This window comes from Seriola lalandi, unplaced genomic scaffold, assembly GCF_002814215.2.
Source record: "Seriola lalandi dorsalis isolate HSWRI2012SDOR001 ecotype SW California unplaced genomic scaffold, Sedor1 jcf7180002054873, whole genome shotgun sequence".
NCBI classification, from domain to species: domain Eukaryota; kingdom Metazoa; phylum Chordata; class Actinopteri; order Carangiformes; family Carangidae; genus Seriola; species Seriola lalandi.
In genome coordinates this window covers 738,205-762,114 of record NW_019525426.1, presented here as the reverse complement: position 1 = coordinate 762,114, position 23,910 = coordinate 738,205, and the positions used below count along the sequence as shown (strand labels likewise).

The following is a 23,910-nucleotide window of genomic DNA, read 5'->3' as shown; positions in this document are numbered from 1 at the left end:
CTAAACTTAAACATGTTGTGTGTAAATTACATGTGTAAATTGGTGTTTTAGTTACCCATCGATCAGAATGTCCCACTGGGGCAGACTATGAGGGTTGGAGCTTGTGGTTGTCCAACAGCGACCAAGAGTCAGGACAAGGTTTGGATCTGTTTTGTCAAGGAGTTGAACCTCCACGTACACAGGGTCCCTCAGTACTTTGGTCACAGGGTAGTCTGCATCCGTGTAGAAAGAGTTGTAGGCCACATCCACTGTAAGAGCAGAGTTATTAGTTAATATGACGACCAACATTATGAAATGATTTATAAATGCAGCAACACAGCCAGGCTGACACACACTTACATTCATTACAACCCTTTGTGTGGCATTGCCCATTAGCCAACCACAGGTGTACTTGGATGGGTCCCAAAGCAGCAGCTGGTAGAGGAGGATCTTGCAAAGGTAATACCTCTACAACCACAGTTTCAACAGAAGTGCCGATGTACCTACACTGGAAGAGCAATCTGCCAAGAGAAAATTGGCATTATGTGGTTTTAATTTTTATGTTGTGTTTTTGTTTGTTCTTAATTTTAACACTGTAATGCTCTAAAAAATGATCACCTACTCATAATAGCTGTCCCTGGTAATGGCTCCACGGTCGCCAATTCCTACTTCATATGAGGAGGACATCCTGTTCTCATAGATTATTACACCAGGCTCCTCCTACAAAAGACAAAATGGCATTTTATGGTGAAACCACGCACAAGCCTAATTTATAGCTGTTTTCATTTGTTGAAAATAAATACAGAATAGATGTTAGACAATCAAGGTCTTACCATAATAACAGAGCCACAGGCGGTAACAGGAAACTGGTAGATGGCAAAGTCTGAATTAGAGTCAACGTGTGTGCAGCCCTGACCTCCCCCCAGCAGAGCGACTGACTCAAGGTCAATGTGGGGCAGAGTGGCATCTCTGGCCACTACCACAATAAACTGGGCATCCTTGGTGCACTGGACAGTCACTAGTGGCACAAATACAGGCTTTAATAAGTTGAGTGGTTAGATATTATTGATCAAAGAAAATGTAACAAGACTACAGCCATGTAAGTGACTATTTGAGGGTTTATATATGGTACAGCTCTGTTAATATTAACATGCTAAGACGCTCATAATGACAATTTAAATATGTTGATGTTCACCATGCTCACCAGCTTAGTTTAGCATGGTAACATGCACACATTTGGTAATTATTACCAACTAAAGTACAGCTAAATCTGATGGGAATGACAGTTTTACAGGTATTGGACAAAATTAAATTTTCACCTGATGGTCAGAGCGGAATTTTATACAGCAAACGTTTATCAAAGTTAAACACATCAAAGAATAATTTTAATAATTTCTTGTATTGTGCTGAAGGATGCCAAATCAGGTGATATCTTGGCCTCATTAGTAAGGTAAGTGTAATATTATGAGTATGATACAAGGTTACTGAGGAAAAGGTTCTAAAAGCTTAACCAAAGTACTGCATCATATTTTTGAAAACAAAAAATGGCAAATACATAAAGTTGAATGTACAATAAGATTTATGTCATCCATTGCTGATACAAATGATACAGTATTTACTGAATATAATCAGAGAGTAATAACAGCCAAAAACCCACCTGCTTTTCCGAAGTAGCACTGTCGCCCATCAAAGCAGCAGCTAATGGCTTCACATGCAGCAGCAGAGATATCAGGACCTCCACAGGGGACTCTCACATTTGGTGCCACCTCACAACTCTGAAAAATAGGCTGCTTTGAACCAGTGGACGGGTAAATGGAAGGGTCCTGTGGAGATGTATGTTGTTTCGGTTGCTGTGGATCATATGGTTTCTGTGGTAGAAGGACATCTGGATCAGACTTATAATTGGAGACTCCTCGAGGCTGAAACTTTGGTGCTTGAGGATATTGAGCACGCCTTGGAGGAGGAGGAGGTGGAAGAACCTGTGGTTGAGCAGGTCGGGTCTGGGGTATATTAGGATAATGAGGAACCTTTGGTGGCGGAGGAGGTTGGATCTGTGGCACGTGAGAATATTGTGGAACCCTTTGAGGCGGAGGAGGTTGGACCTTTGGCACGTGAGAATATTGTGGAACCTTTTGAGGCGGAGGAGGTTGGATCTGTGGCACGTGAGAATATTGTGGAACCTTTTGAGGCGGAGGAGGTTGGACCTTTGGCACGTGAGAATATTGTGGAACCTTTTGAGGCGGAGGAGGTTGGATCTGTGGCACGTGAGAATATTGTGGAACCCTTTGAGGCGGAGGAGGTTGGATCTGTGGCACGTGAGAATATTGTGGAACCCTTTGAGGCGTAGGAGGTTGGATCTGTGGCACGTCAGAATATTGGGGAACCTTTTGAGGTGGAGGAGGTTGGATCTGTGGCTCGTGAGAATATTGGGGAACCTTTTGAGGCGGAGGAGGTTGGATCTGTGGCATGTCAGAATATTGGGGAACCTTTTGAGGTGGAGGAGGTTGGATCTGTGGCTCGTGAGAATATTGGGGAACCTTTTGAGGCGGAGGAGGTTGGATCTGTGGCACGTCAAAATATTGTGGAACCTTTTGAGGCGGAGGAGGTTGGATTTTTGGATAATGAGGAAATTGTGGTGAAGGAGGTGAAACCTGGGGTACTTGAGGACGTGGAACAGCCTTTGGTGGTGAAGGAGGTGAAACCTGGGGTACTTGAGGACGTGGAACAGCCTTTGGTGGTGAAGGAGGTGAAACCTGATGTATTTGAGGACGTGGAACAGCCTTTGGTGGTGAAGGAGGTGAAACCTGATGTACTTGAGGACGTGGAACAGCCTTTGGTGGTGAAGGAACATATTGTTGATCACGATATGGAACAATCGGTGGTAATTGACCATACGGAGGAGACCTTTGCGGTGGAGAAGGTTGGAACTGTGGAATTTGTTGGTATTGAGGATCCTTTGGTGGTGGAGCAGGCTGATGGGTCTGTGGTGCCTGAGGAGGTGGAGCACCCTTAGCTCCAGCGTTCTGCCACATTGAGCCCTGAGCTTCTACATTTGTCCCAACAAAGCTGCCAAGCAGTGCAAGTGCCACCAAAGAGGTGGCACTCCAACGCTTTTCCATGGTTTCACAGTCGTCTAACCTTGGCAGTCCCCAAGTGTATCTCTTATGTGTGCTGCCACATTTATATGTGACCAGACTTGTTGTTTAAAAAACCCCACCTCCAAAACCAAATAACCACCAATCGGGGCATTATGTAATGTTTGATAAGCCTTTGGCTGCTTCACATGATCAGTTGTATGGGTGCAACATGGGGCTGAAACACGTGTTTTTCCTATCAGATCAGGTCACTGGCGTGGATGACAGTTTGACATTAAAATATATATTTGCAAGTCCAACATTTGGGTCACAAAAACCTTTTCAAAGGTCTTTGCGGCCTGAAGCTGTATTTGTCACATTTATTTGTGTGTTTTTTTTGTTTTTTTTTTTGCAAATGCACAATGACTTGATTTGGTTTAGGTAGCAATTTGTCTTACAGCTATAACTTAAGAGTCAAAGGTTTAGATGACACTGAGACGGAGGACAAGAAAGAACACTTGGGACATCTATATCCTCAGAATCTGTTTTGACATAATAGTTTTGACATACTATGCCAAACTGAACTTCATTTTACCTGCCGAAATAGACTGGTGGTTGCAGTAGCAGATAGATTTGCACTGTAAAAGGGGAGATTACTGGGCGTAACTCTAACCCTTGTAAAGAACAATAAATTAAATCTCTATAACCCTACTTAAAGAGTATATAACCTTTCTAAACAGGTACCTTTTAGGCTCCAAGTAGAAATTACAGAATTATATGGAATTTCCCTTGAATTTGAAAGACTCTCTGGTTTCGGTTGCTTTAAAGACATCATCATGAAACAAACTGCCTGAGGGCAAGTGGAACATGACTACAAGGAGGAAACAAAAACGTGACACCTGTTGCGGAACGGTTTATTTAATTCTCATTTTACTTTTGTGATGAGACCAGTGAAGTAACTGTCTATGACATGTAGCATAACAGTAGCCAAGTATTGAAAACTCAAGTCAGCAAACTAATGTTTGTTACACATAAATATCAAATTGAAGTATGCTAACATTATCCAGCATAAGCAGCTGGTCATATCAGACCATGTAAGGCTGTACATGATCTGGTATGACCATGCAACAAAGCTCCTGAGTGTACACGTAACTGCACAATAACTCCTTTTGCTCACAAAACAAACTGCCAACAATTGTCAGGTAAGTTTAACTGTAAAGCTAGAGATTTAAAAAAAAAAAAAAAAAATCCATGCAATACTTGTGTTTGACCATGTCGTGGAGCTATTTCCTTTGTCTCTGCCACAAGCGCCATGGATACATTACAGATGGACTGCTATTGACACCTGCTAAATAAGGGCTAGATTTTTAATTTATTAACAGCAGACCAGCTGCAGAAATTGTCACCTTCATTTCAAGTCTTGATACCCTGATCAAGGGTGACACCTGACAGTTGTGTTTGTTTGACACTGACAATAGCCTATATGGGTGAAAGGATGATTTCCTTGCCCCTTACTATTACATTTCAGAGAGATATGTAGTTTTTACTTTACATATATTTGAGAGGAGCTGCATAGATTATTTGGATTTTACATAGGTTATATACAATTATATATTATTTTATATAGGCTGTATTTTTGTATTTTATGTACATTCAGGTCTCTGAATGAGATAAAATTAATTTAAAATAAAAGGATGTCTTGTAATAGTCAGACAATATAACAATAACGATGTCTTTTACTTTTGATAATATATTTTGTTGCTATTTAAGAACATTTTAAATGCAGGACGTTACTTAGAACTGAGTATTTTTCCATATTAGTTTTAGTACTTTTACTGCAGTAAAGGAACTGAATAGGCCTACTACTTCCACCACTGCAGGCTTTTGTTACACATTAGAGTAGTTTTACATGGTTTACATTCGGTTTTCCCTTTCAGCTGCTCAACCACGGTGGCCTACATTTCCCACAATCCCAAGCCGCCAAATCCTCCGTGAATCAGTGCGTCCGCGGCGTCCGTTCGCTGACGAGAGGAGCGGGTCAGACAGTCATTGGGCTAAACTGTTATAAGTCTTAACGGCGAGGCGACGGGCGGACATGTCTCTATCATCCACACAGAGCTCCAGCACGAGCAGCCGGAGGAGGAGGCCGCCTGAGCACACGCAAGGTGAGCGGCAGAAGCTCGTGTTTGATGAAAAAACTTTTTTTTGTAATAAAGCCGACTGTGTCTTTAACAGCACAGTAAACGCATTCTCCATTTCAAGTGTTGTTTACAGTAGGCGTCATTTGCCGTGATGTTATTACGCGAATTAAAAGGGTAAATACGGTCGGCTCGGTATTGACAGAGCTGTTGCATATCGCACAGTCACGTCGTATTGATTAACGAGGTGGTTCTCACAGTGTGTGCATGTGCATATGCCAATTCTGCCTCAGTCTGTGCCGAAATGTCAAGGTTATAAAAGTAAAAGTGTCATGTGACATTGGACACACACATATATATATATATATATATATATATATATATATATATATGTTGTGATTGTTTTTTACCAGTTTTGAAGTCAAGTTGCCTAATTGTAGTGTTTGCTGTTGTGAGATGGACATCCTGTAGCTGTCCAAACTAGAGTTGCAACTGGTTATTACTGGTTACTGGCTATTATGATATAACAAACCAGAAAATAGTGTATAATCCATCACAGCTTCCCAGAGTCAAAGGTGATGGCTTGAAATTTTTTGTTTTTTTTCTAAACAACAGTCCCAAAACCCCAAATAAATTCGATTTACAGTAGTATAACAGAGACAACAGCAAATTATATTTGGGAATTTTTGACATTCTTTCTTGATAAGTAGCATAAAGGATAGCATAATTGATTATCAGATTAGTTTGATTAACTAATTGATTAAGGTAACAATTGTTTTAGTCCTCCAGACTTTCTTCTTCACTTTGTGTAAACATATCTAAAGTTTCAAAAACTGCTAAACCTGGAAGAGTCTAAATGAATTGAGGAATTGACTTAGTTATTCATGCATTTTTATGTATGTATGCATTTTTAAGTAATAATAAACAAAGGAACAAAAGGGCTATCTTTCATGTCTTCAAATGCTACTGATGAAACCAGCTATCTAGTGGTTACACTGAGAGGAAGTTATTAACTGTCAGAAACTTGACTTTTCTTTCCTGTCGTAAGATTTCACATTCATTATTAGCTTTAAGGTCTTCCTGCTCCACATCGAAGAACAAAGCTATGAGTCGTGAATCAAGACAATGCTGCCAAACCCCCTCTGTCAATACACAATCACTATCACTCAGTGGCACGTTTTCTATTTGTGTACATTTCAGTAAGCAAGTACAGAAACAGAAAGAGGAAACAAAGCAAGACTACTTCTACCTAAAAGTATGTTGACTACTCTGAACTGATATAAAAGGGGGAAGTCTTGATTATTGTGCTTGCTTGCCTCATGATGCCAGTGATCTGTAAAAATTTGTTCATTAATCAAGGCCGTATCTTGGAAGAGGCAAACCCTAGACATGAAAAGAAGAATGAATGATCTGATACGATTTTTACTCTTAATTACGCCTCCGATTTCCCTGCAGAACAAATGCAGCTGTGGTCAGGCTGTCAGAGTTGGTACTCAGTTCACAGATAGAGGAGGAAGTTTGTTTTTTCAGCATACTGTACAGGCTTCAAGACATTGACACATGTATACATCTAGAGAAAGACTCACAATCCAAATGCATTGATTCTTGACATACATGTGGACATAAAGGCTGTTCAGTCAGAGGGGTAATGCATTTAAGGCTGGACAAAAACGTGTAAAGTAATGTGAAGAATTGATTGAGAGGATGGCCAGTGTCATGTGCTTTTTGTGGGTGTGGTGCGTGTGATGTCTCTGTTTGCTGAAGTCTTAGAGGTTGGGGGTTGGGGTGGGTAATGATTTTTGAATCAGTGTGTGTGTGTGTGTGTGTGTGTGTGTGTGTGTGTGTGTGTGTGTGTGTGTGTGTGTGAGATGGGTTTTTTTCCAGTGTGATTCCAAGACATCTGAACTACCAGCTGTGCCACTATTGACAGAGGAGGGGTTCTGGGCTGTACAGTGAATGTTGAGAGAGCCAGTAATTTGACTCATCCCCTCTGACTCTGCACTGTAAGGAATGCACTGCAGTGCAGATACAGTGTGTAACTGACACAGAGCAGCAATAAGTCAGAGCACGAGGACTTTGTGCCCAAGACAAAGACTTGTTTGATAGCAGAAAAGCAGCAATGTTTAAATGAAAACTGCTTAATTTGGGCAAATACAACTATCATGTAGAAAAAACTGTTGACTGCATGACTGAGTCTAAAACAAATCACAGGTTTCAGCACCGAATTAATAAGTTAATAGACACCTAAAAGTTATAATGCAGTCAGTGCTATACCAAAACAATAAATTAATCTAAATTATGACCTGATGAGTAAACATAATATCATGCTATGCCACTTGATTTACTACAAATAATGAAATGTGACTGGATCATGGACAAATAGTACACGGTAGCTGTATGTATTATTGTTAATTCTATCATCATGTTGACCAATATTTCGACTACTAACTTTGTGAGTATCTGAAACATCTTTTAGTTCTCTTTAGAGTAATTTGTTTCTTTTTTGGCGATGCAGATCCTTCATGGGAGCATGATCCTCAGGCAGATTACAATCATGAACCGATCCTTGACCGAGGTGAACGACTTAATTCAGCAGACACATGCACTCCGCCAACACATCAATCCATGTCTCCCACACTTTGCACAACAAAGTGTATACCTACACACACGTGTGAGTACTGGGTGCCAACTTATTTCGTTTTTTTCAACAGCAATGTTGGTAGTTTACAGACGTTTATTTGTCATCTGGTTGCTTGTCATTTTAGGTTCGAGCCATAATGCTTGTGATGACAGCTGGGAGGAGATTCAAAGCAAGAGAACCATCAGAGCAGAGAACGAAGTGGAAGCCAACAAAGTGGTCAACAACTACAGGGTGAGAAGCCCGAAGGTTTTCTGCCACAAATAAAAATGATTGGAGTTTAGCAGAGCCGGTAAACTCAATATTTGATGTGCGTGTGTGTCTGTGTGTGTTAGTTTGGTTTCAGAAAATGGAAGAGCCATGTGACAGAGCGTCCGTTTGAAGACAGGTCAGAGGTTGTGAAAGAGCTCTACTCTGAACTGAATGTCATTAAGCCACATTCAGGTCCAGGTACAGGTTATTGTCCTTTTGTGGTGTATAAGCTTTGTGTTGACAGATAATTCCGATTCAGTACAACTTAGACCTTATTTTTCATGGTCATTGTTTGAATTTATTATGGTAACATTAGGCTCACCAATGTAATCACTGAGATCTGAGGACAAAAACACGAGGGGTTCAGAAATGTAACAAGGGGTTCAGAAATGTAACAAATAATTTCTTGTTAATCAGTAAAACTGATCACATCAGCTAGCTCGGCAAATCATTTTACTGTGTACATTCCAAATAAGTTTCTAAATCACTTACTCATCCCCTTGTGCCCCTGTGGAGCATTGAGGCAAGCACAGACTGTCCAGTTCTGGGCCAGTCTCTGGTCTGTGCTGTAGTTGAGTTTGGCTATTTGCATAAAATCTGTCTGATCTCCCCATTTGACTTGTTTTTAGAGATGTCACTGTTTTCCCAGATCTCAGCAATTAACTTGACAAGTACAATTGTAATATTACTGAGAGAAAAAAAAGGGGGAAAATGCAAAAAATAATGAGTAAAAAACCATAAAGTATCCTGTATACTGTAAATAATTCACATGGAGAAAAAATTTTTAATGTGTTTGCTGGAGAACCTACAACTAATGGTTTTTGTCTGTTTGTCTTCCTGATGTCAGGTCATCTCATCACATGTGGAAATATAGCATATGTGTTTCTCTTTGGCTGGTGGGTGTCCCTGGTGTATTTCCTGGTCAGCATACTTATGTTCATCACTATCACTGGTGTACCGTACGGTAGGTGAGCTAATCAACAAAGAATAATGATTGTGCTCATTACTGATCATCAGCCTTTCCCCTTATTCTTGTCTTCGTCTCTGTCTTCAGGCAAGCTTTGCTGGAAGTTGTCTTGCTACTTCCTGTGGCCATTCGGCAAGTCAATCCACGAGGTACTGTTTGGATCTGGGTTTAGTAAACGCTTGGGACGTTGCTCCTGTTGATTCTTTTCCTTTTTTGACAAACTGAAATTAGGTAGATGGACAGTAAAAACCTGTCGTTTCCTCACCACCCCAACCTGTGGTCGTGAAAGCAGAAGTCTTATTTATATTTATTTATAGTTATTTCTGAATAACACCACAAGTCTGCAACACTACCCGCCATTTGCAGCAACTTGTTATTGCAAAACATTTAAATGCAGCTGACTCTTTGAACAGATATCCATCAAAATTCCTCTGCTCAGTGAACACAAACACAAACACACCTACTTACATTTTCAGTAACAGTAACCTACACACATTTCAGCTGTGAGTAGGTGTTTGGTGTTAGGAAACATTTCTCCTTTAAGCCAATAAAGAATGTAGAATAGTTGTTGACATGTTGCCAAACCTGCATGGATTGGGGAATAATATTTTCGAAACAGTTTCACCTTGCAATCTGATTATCTAACTGGTAGATTGTTTTTTTTGGTTATCATTAGACTGACAATGACGACCTTTCACCCAGTCTGCTCGGTCAGAGAGACAGAGAAGATAATAGTGATAGAAGAGGGTCGTGATGACAAGAGACGAAGGAGAGATAGTGCAGCTAGAGCAGCATCATCAGCTGAGCTTTAGGAAAGAGTGGAGAGATGCTGCAGAGAGAGGATGGCTGCAAAGCAGGTTGTGGCGTACTTGCAGTTACAACAAGGGGCTGTAACTGAACTGACTGGATGCTACAGTGACTCGCTAGTGACTCTTGAGGTACAAAGTGGTATTACAAGACAGCTAGCTGGGCAGAATGCCAATTTCAGTAGATGTCTCTGCAACACAATACATAGATTCAACAACTATCCAAATAATTGCTAATTGATATTATATTGATAGACCTATTGTGTCATTGACTAATTTTTGCCGCTATAAGCTGTGCCAGCAATCCTGTTATACTGTCACAGTTTATTGATTTCTTATAAAAATCAGGAGGTGTCATAGATACATCAGTAGTGCCATTTCCTTATCTGCAAATGTTACTGAACTGAAAAGTTACTATGCTCTCACTCCCCAACATTAATTGATATATCATTCTACATTGATACGCACAATTATGTCATCCTGTGGAACCAAATTACCCTGATGTCCTCATATTGCTCACATTCTAACCTGCTGGTATTATTTGTTACATGTGTGATATCAGCCAGTTGTTTTCTTTCGTTCTTTCGCAAATCAGTGCAGTGAAAATCACATATTCCTCTGGTTGTGTTTCTTCAGATCGGAAACACATTGAGGAGATGTTGTGAGCATGCACCAGACTGTGAGTGCAACATAGATGGGGTGGAGGATAACTCACCAGTTCTGCTGCCTTCACCCACAGAGGTGCCAATCGAAGAGTTGCCAAGACGACCTGCGCACACTCCCTTCTGGGTAACCTTCCACACTTAAAGAAATATAAAGTATACAGATACAACATAGATGAGCACCATTCTGCACATGATAAGCTGACATGGAAATAAAGTGTAGGATATCATTACCTCGTGTGTCCTTCTGGTTGTGTAGCATCGTTTCTCCACCTACATGTGGCTGCTGCTGGGATACCCTCCTCTGGTGGTCATTCATTCCCTGGCCTGCTTCTTCTCCTGGATCCTGGTCTTCACCATCCCTGTTTCCAAGATGAACGCACGGACCATGGCCGTCATTCTTCTCTTGCCTCCTGAGGATGTTTCTGTTTCCTCCTGCTCACAGAGGAAGGCAAGGGAGGGAATTAATATTTATCGGTCACAGCACATAAACATGGAAGAGATTAATCAGCGTTGGTTTTATGCTCATGCACTAGTTTCTTTATTTTTTTACTTGATCTGTAGCATCAAGGCTATGAGACCAGAGCGCTACTGTGCTGCTACCATGCTGTAAACTGGTACTACTACAAGTACACCGTTGATGGGATCAATGTGTTCGCTGTTAGTATCCTTTACCATTATATGTGAGGCGTGTGTGTGTGTGTGTGTGTGTGTGTGTGTGTGTGTGTGTGTGTGTGTGTGTGTGTGTGTGTGTGCGCGACATGAACACCTGTTATCATCTTTGACCCCCATCTCAGACCTCCTCCCTCTAGTAATAGTTGCCATAGTAATTGGATATATTGACAGAGAAAATCACTATGCCAGCTCTGATGTCAAGTTCGCCATAGCAACAGGCTCCATCATACCTCTGTCTTATTACATTGGTATGGGCATTGCCAGGTAAGCTGTTTTCATTACCTTGAAACACACCTGTGAAGTGACACTATGCATCTCGTGTAACAAACATGTTTAACAGAGTTTTAACATAATTTTGTAGCAAGTGCTTCTGATGTTAATTGTTGATTTTTGCATTTGCAGTATCTCAGCCCAGAGTAACTTTGCTGTGGGGGCAGTGGTGAACGCTACCTTCGGCTCCATCACAGAATTGACCTTCTACATCACAGCCTTGATCAGAGGTCACCATGCAGCCAACCCTTGTCTGCAGGAGGTTGTTAAAGCAGCGCTGACTGGCACGCTGCTCGGATGCATCCTCTTCATTCCTGTGAGCCAACCTGCATTTAACTCACATTTTACATTTTTAAAGTCCTTAACTTAAAATAAAAAACCTCTTTTCTCAGTACATTTTCCTTGCCTCAACCATATGACTGAAACTTGAAGTGAATTTGCATGTCAGTCCACATCCTTAAAGGCGTCCTTTCAACATGCAGCCTCGATGAGCTGTTCACTGAATCAGTGTTAATGCCACAATAATGTATTAAAAAAAAATAAAAAATGCTCACACACACAACACCAATCCGACATGTATGAATGAGGCTCTTTGCTTTGTCCCTCTCTCAGGGCATCTGCATGATAATCGGCGGGCTGAGACACAGTGAGCAAAGATTCAACAGTCGCTCTACAGGAGTGAGCTCTGCTTTGCTTTTCATCTCTGTAGGAGGTAAGTCTCCAAAAAAACAATATCCTATCACCTTGTTGCACATTTTTGGAAGTGTCAGGCACAGGTGGTGATAATGACAAAAGCTACGGCACAGAACCTTTCACAGGGGGCAGTAGTAAACAATTTTCTCCTTTTTAGCTGTACTTTTTGATGCCAACCACCTCATGAAACTGGCTCCTAACTCACTAGCAAACTCACTTACTCACTTTTAGTTTGCTGCAGTTTTTCCATCAGGAGAAGCTGTGCGGTCATTCTCAGACATGCTCCACACTGCCTGCTTGTATCACATCAGGAAAGGAAACTAGCAGGGTCAGCAGTTTAGACCTCCATACAAGTAGCTGCACCACATTTTAGCAAACATACATTCTAAAAGATTTACACAATTGAGCCACACTGCTCTCTAGTGGATATTAAATAATCAAATGAAAATAATTAGTGACTTTAAAACGTTGCTGAATTTGTAAATGAATTTAATGCATTTTTTTAATGCATAGATCAAATCTGACATGAAATTTCTCGATGGTTGCTCAGGCAATGATGGCAGTGACAGAACCAGCTGTACAGGTCTATTTGTGTGTGCCAAGGGTGAAATCAACTGCCATATTAAAGCATTACCAAAATGTCTTCAATTGAAACCTCCTCTTAACTGTAAATGGCAGGTGTATTTGCCCCAACGTTGTTCTCCAAGGCCTATGGGAACCTGGTGTGTGAGGCCTGCACCAACTCCACTGGAGGAAACAGCACGAGCAACAGCAGCGGACCGTTTGTCTGCCACAACTGCCACTACGATCTGGTCAGCATCAGTAGCCAGGAAACACATCCTAACATGCACTGACTTAAAGGCACTGTTCTATGTATAATGTATTTTTTATTATTTTTATTCAACAGAACAATGGCACACTCTTCCACAGCCATGTCGAGTAAGAAATCTTTTTTTTTTTTTTTATATATACCGATAGTCATCAAGAGGAATTAACTGACCATTGGTCTTGCATTTTTTTGCCCTTTGACTACAAATTGCAAATTACTATGACTACCACCATCACTCCTATTTAACTTTGCATATCATACGCTTGTATATTGATGCAGCCCTTCCAGCGAGCTGTTTCAGTCAGTACAGTATGAAAATCACTTGCAGAACCTTGAAACATGCTTGAGATAATGCAATCTATTGATGGAAACAAAAAAAAACTGCCTGTATTTTATATGTGCAAGAAATGCAACTTGTGAAGGAAGACTTTCCTCAAGCAAGTTTCAAAATAAAGGTATAAATATATGTTAAAAAAAAACGGCTAAAACATGTTAAATCATCATATGGTCCTTTGAGTTTCTAATGAATTCAGTCAGCCGTAATACCTTCCATATATTTCGTCCTTCACATTTACTGTGTGTGTTCTTGTCGTCAGGCCGTTGGTGTACACAGTGTCCACCCTCCTGCCAGTTGCCTACATCATTGGTCTGATATTCACACTGAAGACACACTCCCACATTTACAACATCCATGTTGAAGAAGGACAGGGTATGAATCATTCTGGTGGTCACAGTTAAGAGCTAACACAAAATTGCACCTTGCATAATTACTCTACAATACAGTGAGGGTTCATCCATCGAATGGTAACTTACCACACCATTATCTCTTTGTGTATGTTCACACAGTGACTGGCCACCATGGTGCAGTGGTCCACTGGTCACGGTGGAGGTCTCTGGTCATCCTCATCATGGCCACTGTGCTCACATCCGCCTGTGCTGATCTTGTCACTGAGCACATCCAGCCCATACTAAACCAACCCAGCGTCTCTCAGGTCAGGGAGAACCATGCATCTGAGCTGCTCAGGCACTTTTTATTTGGTCGTTTTCCTCTGTTGGTGCTAATATTTCTCTTTGTTTCTCCAGTATTTCATTGGGGTGACAGTTCTTGCTATGGTTCCTGAGATCCCAGAGATTGTTAATGGGATCCAGTTTGCACTCCAAAACAACATCAGTCTCAGGTTAATCACGTCTTATTAAAGAAAGTACCAGGACAGGTTAAAAAGTGATATCTGCATCTAAATGATTCTTTCTTTTCAGCTTGGAGGTGGGGGGCTGTATTGCTGTGCAGGTCTGCATGCTACAGATTCCAATACTGGTCTTATTTAATGCTTTCTATGTAAGTCATCCTTCTCTCATTTTCATCATTGATTCATTCATAAAAAAAAATCAAATGTTTGCTGTTTTATAGTTTCCTGTGATTGAAGACCACCTCTGCTTTGTGTAGGATGTGGGATTTGTGCTGCTATTTAGTGACTTGCACCTGTGGGCCAGCATTTTCAGTGTGATTGTGGTCAACTACATCTTCATGGACGGCAAGTCTGATTATTTTCAGGGTGAGTTTTAAAACTTTTACAGTTTAATTAGACATTCTTGGAAATTGAAATTTGGATTTGTTGGAACGCCAACAATTCCCATGTGCATGTAAATAAAATGGCATTCAGCAAAAGTTTTTAGATTTATTTAGATTTATAGTTGCATTTCATCCCCTTTACGTTTTGAAAACCAATTGTAAACATTTGGTTTGATTCGTTGTCTCTAAAGTTGATTCAGTCAAGAACACTGTTCTTTTTTTATATATCAGTCACTGATCCTGAGGATGTTCAGAGGTTTATTCAGCAAAGTTATCTGAATATCTCAGTAGATCGGCCAAACTTGCCTCAGGGGAAGTTGTCACAAACCAACAGTCCCTGTGTGCATCTGAATTTCATTATGATTATAAATTATTACCACTGACTAAAATTTGATGTCATATCCCAAGATCGTTTCAAATCTCTGCAATGGCTGCATTAAAAACAAGAAACATCTCTAAATACATTCTCTTTCAGTATTCCTAGGATAATGTTATGTTTAAGAAGTGAAACATGCTTATCGAGTGACACCTTGCAACGATAGGGCGTGGCATGTAAACCTTCCATCCATTTTTATTTCCCGTCTTCTTTTTTCTCAGGTACGGCTCTGGTGGTTGTTTACCTTATCCTGCTGGCTCTGTATTACTTCGCTCCATCTCCAGCAGGCTGTTGAATGTGGATCAGCGATTTTCCAATTTCTAAGCCTGGAAGAAACTGAACGTGCAAATTCAATACCACTCCCGCTTGGTGATATTATATCCTGAATGGATTATGACTGAATGATCATGTAGGACTTTTATTTTATTTATTTGTTTTGTATGTTGTATCCTGAATTACACAACTGATGAAACTGAACATTTTAATCTCAGGTAGGTACTTTTTGACTGCATATTACTCCTAATACTGAAAACAGTTCAGTAGGTAAGCTAACATACGTGACTACTTATGCTCTAAACTGTGGGGACTGAGAGAGAAGCAGTATTTTTATAATACAAATGGATATTATGATATAAAGACACTGCAATAATGGTATTTTGTCGAAGGTACTGTTGTGATACATTTGTACACTTTTTAACTCCAATGTAAAACTGGTACATGTCTATTAGAGTTAATTGTGGGGTTTTTTTTTATTGTTGAAAAAGTGGCATGGCTGGCTATGCATTGCAAGAGCAATAATATCTCGCAATACAACATTCTGAAAAACCGGCTGCCCGTGTTTTTATTGTTTGTACAGACAGGAATTACAAAACATGATGTACATTATAGCCGTAATTGTCTTTGAGGACATATTCACCTTTTCTCCAAGGAGTTTGTGTAAAGTGACATGCACAGCATACTGACATGCAAAAGAGATCATTCAACTCTCATTAACATCAAAAATGATGCAAATATAAACATCTCAATCTTAAGCAATATGGTCTGAGCATGTCATGAAGCGGACCCTGGCTTCACAATAAGACACAAATAAGGCCATAACATGTCAAACTCAGAAAAAAGTGACTGAAGTGGGATTTTGAATGTGAACAAGGGAATTATAATACAATAACTTTCAGATGAGTTTAGCTTGATATTGTACCAACACAGTTACAGTGAATGTGTGAAATAAAATGCTGCCGAGATACTCAACTCAATATTAAAATTGAAGATAGAGATTAACCAAACAGATGAAAGAAAGGCAAGCAGCTGGAAGTGTTACTACAGTATTCAAGAATTACAGTCCACAGTAACAGCAAAAGTTTGGTTTTCATCAAAGTCATGCAGGGCGTACCTAAATCTGATTTCACAGAAATGACTGAGCCTGCTGACATTTTAACGATAGTTAATGTTTGCGGAGCCATATCACAGTATTTTACATCCTGAGTACGCCTGACATGCTCCTCACATACAACTCATACCTTGTTACAGCACAATGTTCTCTCGAGAAACAAGACCAAAAGTTAAAAAAAAAAAACAAAAAACAACTAGAGGTTAAAATGGAGTTGAAGCACAGACATTGACAGGACAGTGAAATCAGGTGAAAAAGGAAATATAGCTACATGATCTGCTACAATTCAAAATTGTGTGTAAAAATATAAATTAAATAAAACAGCAGCATGGTGAGAAAAATAAATAGGTAAAAATGTCAGTGGATTTAAGTAGATGAAAAATCTTTAGTGGCAGTGGTATCTCCTGAATAATCATGAGCAGAAAAAGTTCAGCAACAAAAGACTCACTTGGAGAGCACCAGCTAAATCACATGGAGAAAAAAGGCCTGCATGTACACAGTTCAGACAGTAATGAAGAGATAAAAGTCTTTAAAACATTTTTTTTTTTTTAACTGTGTGTGATATTTTGGTCATTCAGAAGGCACCAAATGAAGAAATAAAAAGGCTTGAGAATTGCTGTGGAGCTACAGGTGTGTAAATTCATTTCTAAAGTACTCAGCTTCATTTTTCCAAAAAGAAAAATAGAAGAGGCACAAGATTCACAGTGATGCAATGTCACAGATGATTTTAAAGAGGCCTTTGGGTTTTCATCTGATCATAAGGCCTAATGTGACCAGTGAGGGAAACTTTTTTTTCAATTTAATTACAGCTCGATATTAGCATACAATCAGGAAGTCCTTGAGGCTAAAACATGATTGCTTAAATAATTGACCTAGTTAGACTGATGAGAGGTATCACAGTTATAACATGCATGATGAGCAGTGAGCCACTTTTCAGAGAATTTAACATATTTCTAGATGAATAGAAATGTAAGCGTCTATAAGGATGAAAACTGGTCACAAATTTCTCCAGTTTGAAACTGCAGTCATCTCTAAACCTTACCTATGTCACAGTGGGCGTAGCAGCAGCTGACTGGCAGCAACACGTCTTCACTTCAACAGTGAAACAGGCGCACCTCTAAACAGAAGCTGAAATTACTCGAGCAGAAGCGACATTCATTTTGCCTTTCAAGAAATGGTCTTTGGAAGATTTAACAATTCTTGCTCATGCTCCACAAGTTTGAGTGACAGCGATGTGTGGTAAAAAAAATTAATAAATAAAACAAAAAACGGAGTATTGCACAAGATACCCCTGAGCAACAAGGAAGTGGAAATCAGCATACAGTGATTCTGGTTTCCACACTGATGCATGGCTTATGATGGGTACGTGCAAAGTCCAATCTGACACGTTCACATACAGAGAAAGTTAAAACATTGCACTTCGTATTTAAAAAAAAAAAAAAAAAAAAAAAAAAAAAAAAAAAAAAAAAAAAAAAGCACACACATTTACATAAGACTGGAGTTAAAAGGCATTCAAAGTATTTTCATAACCATCTGACATCAGAATTTGTTTCAGGAACTTTTTTGCCTAGTTAACTGCAATATTACAGCCAGTGCTGCTCCATCACATACCGCCTCCTACAGTCTCTGCACTCCCTCTATTTGAGCCGCTGAATTAGTGTGTGTGTCAGTCCCAGGCTGAGCAGCTGAAGTGTGGACAGCTGGGCTAAGTGAGGGAAAGTTTTCAGCAGTTTTTCCCAGGTCAGTTCCAGCAAGCTAGGCACCACCAACCACACTTTGTACAAAGAGCCAGTCCTCCGGTTCCCGGACATGTTGACAACGCCGCCGTGGACGTACATACAGCCAGCCTGAAGCAGAGGACCAGTACAGGACATTAGAGCTGCAACAATTAGGCCATTATTCGCTAAGTCAATTGACATAAAATTAATCAGCAACTATTTTGATAATCTTAAGTAATCTTTCAGCAAAAACTCCAAATGTCCTGTGCTTTCAGTTTTATCAATGTGAGGATTTGCTGCTCAAATCCGTTTTAAAATCATTGTGAATTGAATATATTATCTTTGGGCAGTTGGTCAGACAAAACAGGACATGAAGATGTCATCCTGGGCTCTGAGAAATAGTGAGTCATTTTATAGACTGAACAATCAGTTAATTGAAAAAATAATCAGGAGATTAATAATGAAAATGATCTGAATCATTAGTTGCAGCCCTACAGGAAATAAAGCTCTCATCTAACTTTGTGTAGATTTCTTTTCTCACTCAGTGTAGAGGACAAATCTGTCGACAGTATGGATGCGACACGTGTGAAAAGAAATTTTACTGACAGGAGTGACTGCAGCACAGTGAAAGTAGGCTGGTTCCGGCATGATGGCAGGCAGCTTGGTCCACTGAAAAGTCTGCAGGTTGATCTTCCAAAGGTCCGACAGGATCAGCTCTCCATTATAACCCCCACATATAAACACCTCTGCGGATTAAAACAGAATGAGACATGATTTAAAAAAAAAAAAAAAAAAAACATTTCAGACATGTACACAGATGAAGCTGCTGTGTGAAATACTCCTTACCATCTTTGACCTGCACACAGCTGTGACAACGGCGGGCAGCAGGATATCCTGTCATGATGATAGCAAATAAAACAAAGTGAATTTATTGTGTTGTTTTCAAATCATTCATTCAGGAAAAATAAAATAAATAAAAGACCTGAATGTGGATCACAAACCTATTTTTTCATGGGGTTTGGTGATTATTTCCTCCCAGTAATTTGTCTCCAAGTTATATGCATGAATCTGATGAAGACAAATAGTATTAAATAGATAAAATGAAGAAGTAGCACTTTGTGCTTATGTAAAATATGTGGCTGGCTACCTTGTCCAGGGAATATGATGTCCAGGAAGTCCCACCTCCTAAAATGTATATTCTCTGTCCATCATGAGCTAGTTCATGTCTGTACCTGTAAAATCAGGCATTCGTTTTCAGTACGTTTCAATTATCATGTTGGGAAGTCACTACAGGTCAAACACTGTGTGACTGTTAAAATGATTTCTGTTGTCTGACCTCTCCTCAGGCAGGTCTGACGGTGCGTTGTTGGGTTTGAGGTGGGCCCACTCTCTGGTGGTGAGGTCCAGCCTGTGCAGGTCAGTGCTGTAAAGGTAGCCTGTTGTCCCTCCAAACACATAGAGGTAGCCATTTATGATGACCATCGCCTGGGAAATGGAGATTACTCATAGATGTTTGTGTATGGAATACACAGCTAAAGACAGTAGTCAAAAAGTAGTGAATAAATGATGACACAGAAAAAGATTTTAGGACTTAAGCTGCACATTCAACCAGCTATAAAGAGACAAACACTCTCACCTGCCCGTAGATCTTGTTGGGCTTTTTCCCTCTGCAGTTGAGCAGGTTCCATCGCTTGTACTGAACGTTGCAAACATGGACATCATTGCCATTGTTTTCACCAAATGGAATCCCAGTGCCACCAAACACAAGCAGGTTGTTGCCATGTAAAACAGCTGGAAGCGACAGACAAGCAACACAATCAATCTCTACTACAGTTTTAATATCTTGCAGACTATCCCAAGTGTTTCATGAAGCAAGTGTTTCTATTTTCTCACTCATCAGAATAAACTAAGAAAATCTACATTTGCCCCTGAGTCACTGAAGAAATCAGGTTACTGTAGAGGGCTGACTGTAATCTGGTTGCTTAAATTCATGTAAAACACGCTGATTGTTTGCAGTGTATAAGTTTACACAGATGGCCTTAAAGGTGTCATGAGGATTTTTATTGTAAACTGTTTATATTCAATTTTCTTCCTCATTAAACATTAACAGAGCAAATTGTTCTTATATGTTTGAAACCTACATTGTTTACATCTGTGTTTATTAGCTAGCATGCTCCTTCTTCACAGCCTTTGGTGGCACATTGCGGCATTTCTTGGTGCATTACAGCCACCTGTAGCATTGACCCACTTGTAAAAACACTGCTTCGAAGCCGTAGCCTGTGGCCAAACACTCCATAGGGTTCCTTTAAATAAGACCGGTAGCTGGTTTTACCTGACATAGAGGCCAGCTCTGTAGGCATGTAACCCTCCGTGCGGACTTGTTGCCACGTGGCTGTGGCAAAATGAAACTGCCAAAGCTCCCTGAAAAGAGGGTAGTCTTCATTCTCTGACCCGCCTGCCTCCTCAAAGTCTGGGTTATAGCCCCCAAACACGTACAGGTTGGTGCTGTCTGCAACACAGCGGTGTCCACTCCGGGCGGGAGGTACACAGTGTCCTGTTGGAGGAACAAGGAAAAGACAGACAGACTTTTTGAGCCCCTGATGTAAAGGGAAAAGGAAATGAAGATGTTTACCAAACTACATCTTTGCTGTTAAATATTAGACAACACAGTGTCTATCATCTTGTCCTCCTCAAATGTGGGCTTATTGTCTTTACCTACAAATACTGAGCGTAAAACTTGGTGAGTTTTACAACAGCTACAGTATGCATTTTACAGGAGCAGGATCACTAAGTCAGTTTATATTGACATCCGTTTCCATCTGTGAGGCAAAAAGGGTCGGAGGGGGAGGTCATGCAGTTTCAGCACCTTCTCTCAGAAACCTGTTGGGGATCCGCAGGTTGGGACAGGAAGGGGAGAAGATGCGTCGAGCCTGAAGCCACCGTGCCCGCTTCTTAGAGCCTGTAAGTCAGTCAACAGTAGGGAAAGAGTCACACACAAGCTGACTGAAATATGAACAGTTAATGTACTGACACTCTACTAAAAAACTGTAAGATTTGACCCCTTTGACTATGATTCTGCATCAAAAGGAAACTGAATCATTTTAGTGAGTCTTTGGTTGAAATGTTTATCACCAGAACATTAAGAAGGGCTTTTGCCACTAGTCGGGAGTTAATATTGTCTGCTTTTATGTCCAGTCTCAACCTTTTAATTTAGCATACTGTTAATGATTATGCAAAAAGGTGTCATACCATAACATTTTGTGGAGTTGAAGGCCGTTTGACACATCAAACATACAGAGTTTAAGTTTTATAACCCATGATTTCATGTAAGTAATGTCTGTTTTCTGAACTGTATCAGTGAAGTAAAGCTAACGTTGTGTGTGCGCTGTTGTCTGCAGTGGCCCCTCCTGGTCGCTAATACACGTCCCCCACCATCTTCCTATCGGTCTCTCATATGTTAATCCGTTTTTACGGACAATAACAATAGCTCTGTTGATGACTGTTGGAATTCATTCACTCACAAATGTTTTGCTCTCTTCCGTAGCAGCTTTAGCTAACGTTGGCCTGTGTGCTTTGGCGGTGATGCACCACAGCTAGCATCGCTAACTCGCAGACAAATTAGCATCCTGGTGTAAACAAAGACTTCATCAGCCATGGCTACTGTTAGCTTCCTTTAGTTCGCTGTTTGATTTTTCTGACAGCGTGAGGCAGCAGGGTGGTCGGTGCTGTTTACAAACCTGAGTCTCGGATGAAGGGCCTCCACGACAGTTTCTCAAACTTATTGAGCTGACTGAAGGTCCCGTCATGTTGGGCCGACGACATCTTAACAGGAGAGCACTCACACACACACAAAGAGGGAGTCACACCCAGACCTGGACCAGCACCCGCTTCACTTTCACCAAACGCCGTGGCATGAGACTGCAGGCTCGACAGACGGACCAAAATAAAGTGAAAAAAAACTAGTGTGTCCGTCCACACCTGCTGCTGCCTGCAACGTCACAGACAGCTGCCCTCAACTGACCAATCACAGGAGGAGGGACCCTGCATGTCGCGTTCAAGAGCCACATTGAAATGTTTATAGTTTTTAAGTGTTGGCATACAGTATGCACAATCGGCTCAAATATCGCAGTACATAAAAGCTTTACATTCTCCGTGTGGTTAAAAGGGAGACAATTCCTTACCTTGCCTAAGACTCGTACCCATTGGTGTTGCACCAAAATCTGGACCCCGCACTACACTACTGCAGTCTCAGCGCGCCCCCTTCCTCTTTTAACACATGGAAGCCCATTTCCGCCACTGTGATGCAAAAATTCTACTCACGATTAAAGTAGTCTTTTGATTTTTGAAACTGACTTGGCATCTAATAAAAAATCCCAAACTATTATTTTTTTAATCAATTGATCAATTGGATCAATTGATTTATAAAATGTAAGAAATTCATTTCGTCGAGTTTAAGGGGACATGAATTATTTGTTTCGTCTAAAACCCAAAGATTTTTAATTTATTAACTCATGGGACAAAGAAAAGCAACAAACTCTCACAAATGAGGAGCTGAAACCAATGAACGTCACATTTTTGGTAGAAAAATTAAACTTAAACAATTAATTGATTATGATTGTTGGATACATTTTCTGTGTATTTTCTGTCAGATAGATTGGCATAACTGTATCTGGTAATGTTAAACTTCAGTGAGAGATATCCTGAGTTTATGTAAGCTACTGTAATTTGTTTGCTTGCTGCAGTAAGTCAAGATCTACATTCTCCACCAAAGTGTATGGTGACTTGCAACCTGACAACTGAACCAAGTCAACCGAGTCAACCTTTCCCCCAGATCTTCTGGGGCTGCTTTGCTGACATGTGGTAATCTTGATTTGGAGCTCACTGGGATAGGCTGAAGTAGCAAAACAGAACAGAAAGATCAATCATCACATGAACAGCTAACATGGATTGTTCAGATAGCGTCTGTGAAAATAAACATAATATACATAAGAACTGTAAGAGTTGTCTCAGTGACAATAATAATGAACTTTTTTGATTACCAGTGTTGTTTCGCTGCAGTTCACTTCACTAAAAGCATGTCACAGCGCATGTGTTCTATGTAAATGCATGTTAATGTTTAACATTTCAGGCCCTTGATGCCTGTCCAGACTCTGCAGTTGTTCCAGTAAAATAGCTCTTTGTGGCAAACTTTTTGTTGCACTCCTGATCTGTTTCTGTTGAGATAGCAGTGCACCAGTCATTCAACCTGAAGGCACTGGTGTTTTACACAGTACACTATGTTCCTTCATAAATGTCCTTCTGCATTGCAACTTCACTTAACATCAGGTGGCACATTTGTTAGCAGAGAGAGTCTCAGTCTCGGTGACTCAGTTAACATAACATTTCCTCAGCAGACTGACAGCGAGTAGGAAATGAAGCCAGCCCTTGAAGTGTCACCAACAGTAAGAAATTCCTGATCAATGAGTTACAGCTGTGTTAATGAGATTAAACAGGAAATGAGTTGTCAACTTTTTGTTCCTTCCAGTGATCTACTCATAGATGTCTGGGGATCAGCACTTGATACAATCTCCACCAAATGACATCAAAAGTGTTTTGTATTTTTGTTTGTTCATGCAGGAAGAGTTTACAGTAGATAACCAAAAGACTCTAAAGGCTAAGCAAAGACCTGTGTTAAGGTTTTGTGTTAAACTGGAGATATGGAAAATCATTGCGCAGATCAAGTTTAACATATACATGCATGAGGGCATTACATAGCTGGCATGCTCATGGCTTTAGGACAGACTGTCTGGAAGTTTAACAAAGACATCAGTATTGAGTGAATACAAAGCAAATATGAGTTTCAATCTGCAATTGAAAATTTTAAAGGATGCATGGAC

The 23,910-nt window shown here is 40.3% G+C and overlaps 2 protein-coding genes and 1 pseudogene across 5 annotated transcripts; 1 reads left to right on the top strand and 2 right to left on the bottom strand.

Annotated features, from left to right (window-relative positions):
- Positions 1–51: 51 nt before the first annotated feature.
- On the bottom strand, positions 52–3,016 carry LOC111671259 (uncharacterized; annotated as a pseudogene). The gene is made up of 5 exons (XR_015438594.1): positions 1,637–3,016; positions 813–997; positions 602–699; positions 340–500; positions 52–248 (listed from the first exon to the last, which is right to left on the bottom strand). The product of XR_015438594.1 is annotated as an uncharacterized LOC111671259 (transcript).
- A 2,074-nt stretch (positions 3,017–5,090) lies between these two features.
- On the top strand, positions 5,091–15,757 carry LOC111671254 (uncharacterized). 3 transcript variants are annotated; one of them, XM_023428333.2, is made up of 20 exons: positions 5,091–5,218; positions 7,707–7,862; positions 7,957–8,063; positions 8,165–8,279; positions 8,929–9,045; positions 9,136–9,197; positions 10,491–10,643; positions 10,776–10,967; positions 11,081–11,180; positions 11,314–11,455; positions 11,594–11,777; positions 12,074–12,173; positions 12,833–12,966; positions 13,062–13,093; positions 13,580–13,716; positions 13,830–13,975; positions 14,067–14,161; positions 14,241–14,319; positions 14,428–14,536; positions 15,151–15,757. In XM_023428333.2, exons 1-20 carry the CDS (start codon positions 5,149–5,151, stop codon positions 15,222–15,224), a joined length of 2,304 nt encoding a protein of 767 aa, XP_023284101.1. In that variant the 5' UTR covers positions 5,091–5,148; the 3' UTR covers positions 15,225–15,757. The 3 variants fall into 3 exon arrangements, with proteins under 3 accessions (XP_023284101.1, XP_087035973.1, XP_023284102.1); XM_087179847.1 differs by having other exon boundaries at positions 5,092–5,218; positions 8,165–8,273; positions 13,580–13,692; XM_023428334.2 differs by having other exon boundaries at positions 5,092–5,218; positions 13,580–13,692.
- Positions 15,745–23,090, bottom strand: LOC111671256 (kelch domain-containing protein 10-like). The gene is made up of 11 exons (XM_023428335.2): positions 23,074–23,090; positions 21,772–22,925; positions 20,901–20,993; positions 20,367–20,588; positions 19,671–19,825; positions 19,371–19,519; positions 19,182–19,266; positions 19,036–19,102; positions 18,881–18,928; positions 18,641–18,780; positions 15,745–18,163 (listed from the first exon to the last, which is right to left on the bottom strand). The coding sequence occupies exons 2-11, from the start codon at positions 21,854–21,856 to the stop codon at positions 17,954–17,956; spliced, it is 1,254 nt and encodes a 417-aa protein (XP_023284103.1). The 5' UTR covers positions 21,857–22,925; positions 23,074–23,090; the 3' UTR covers positions 15,745–17,953.
- Positions 23,091–23,910: the final 820 nt, after the last annotated feature.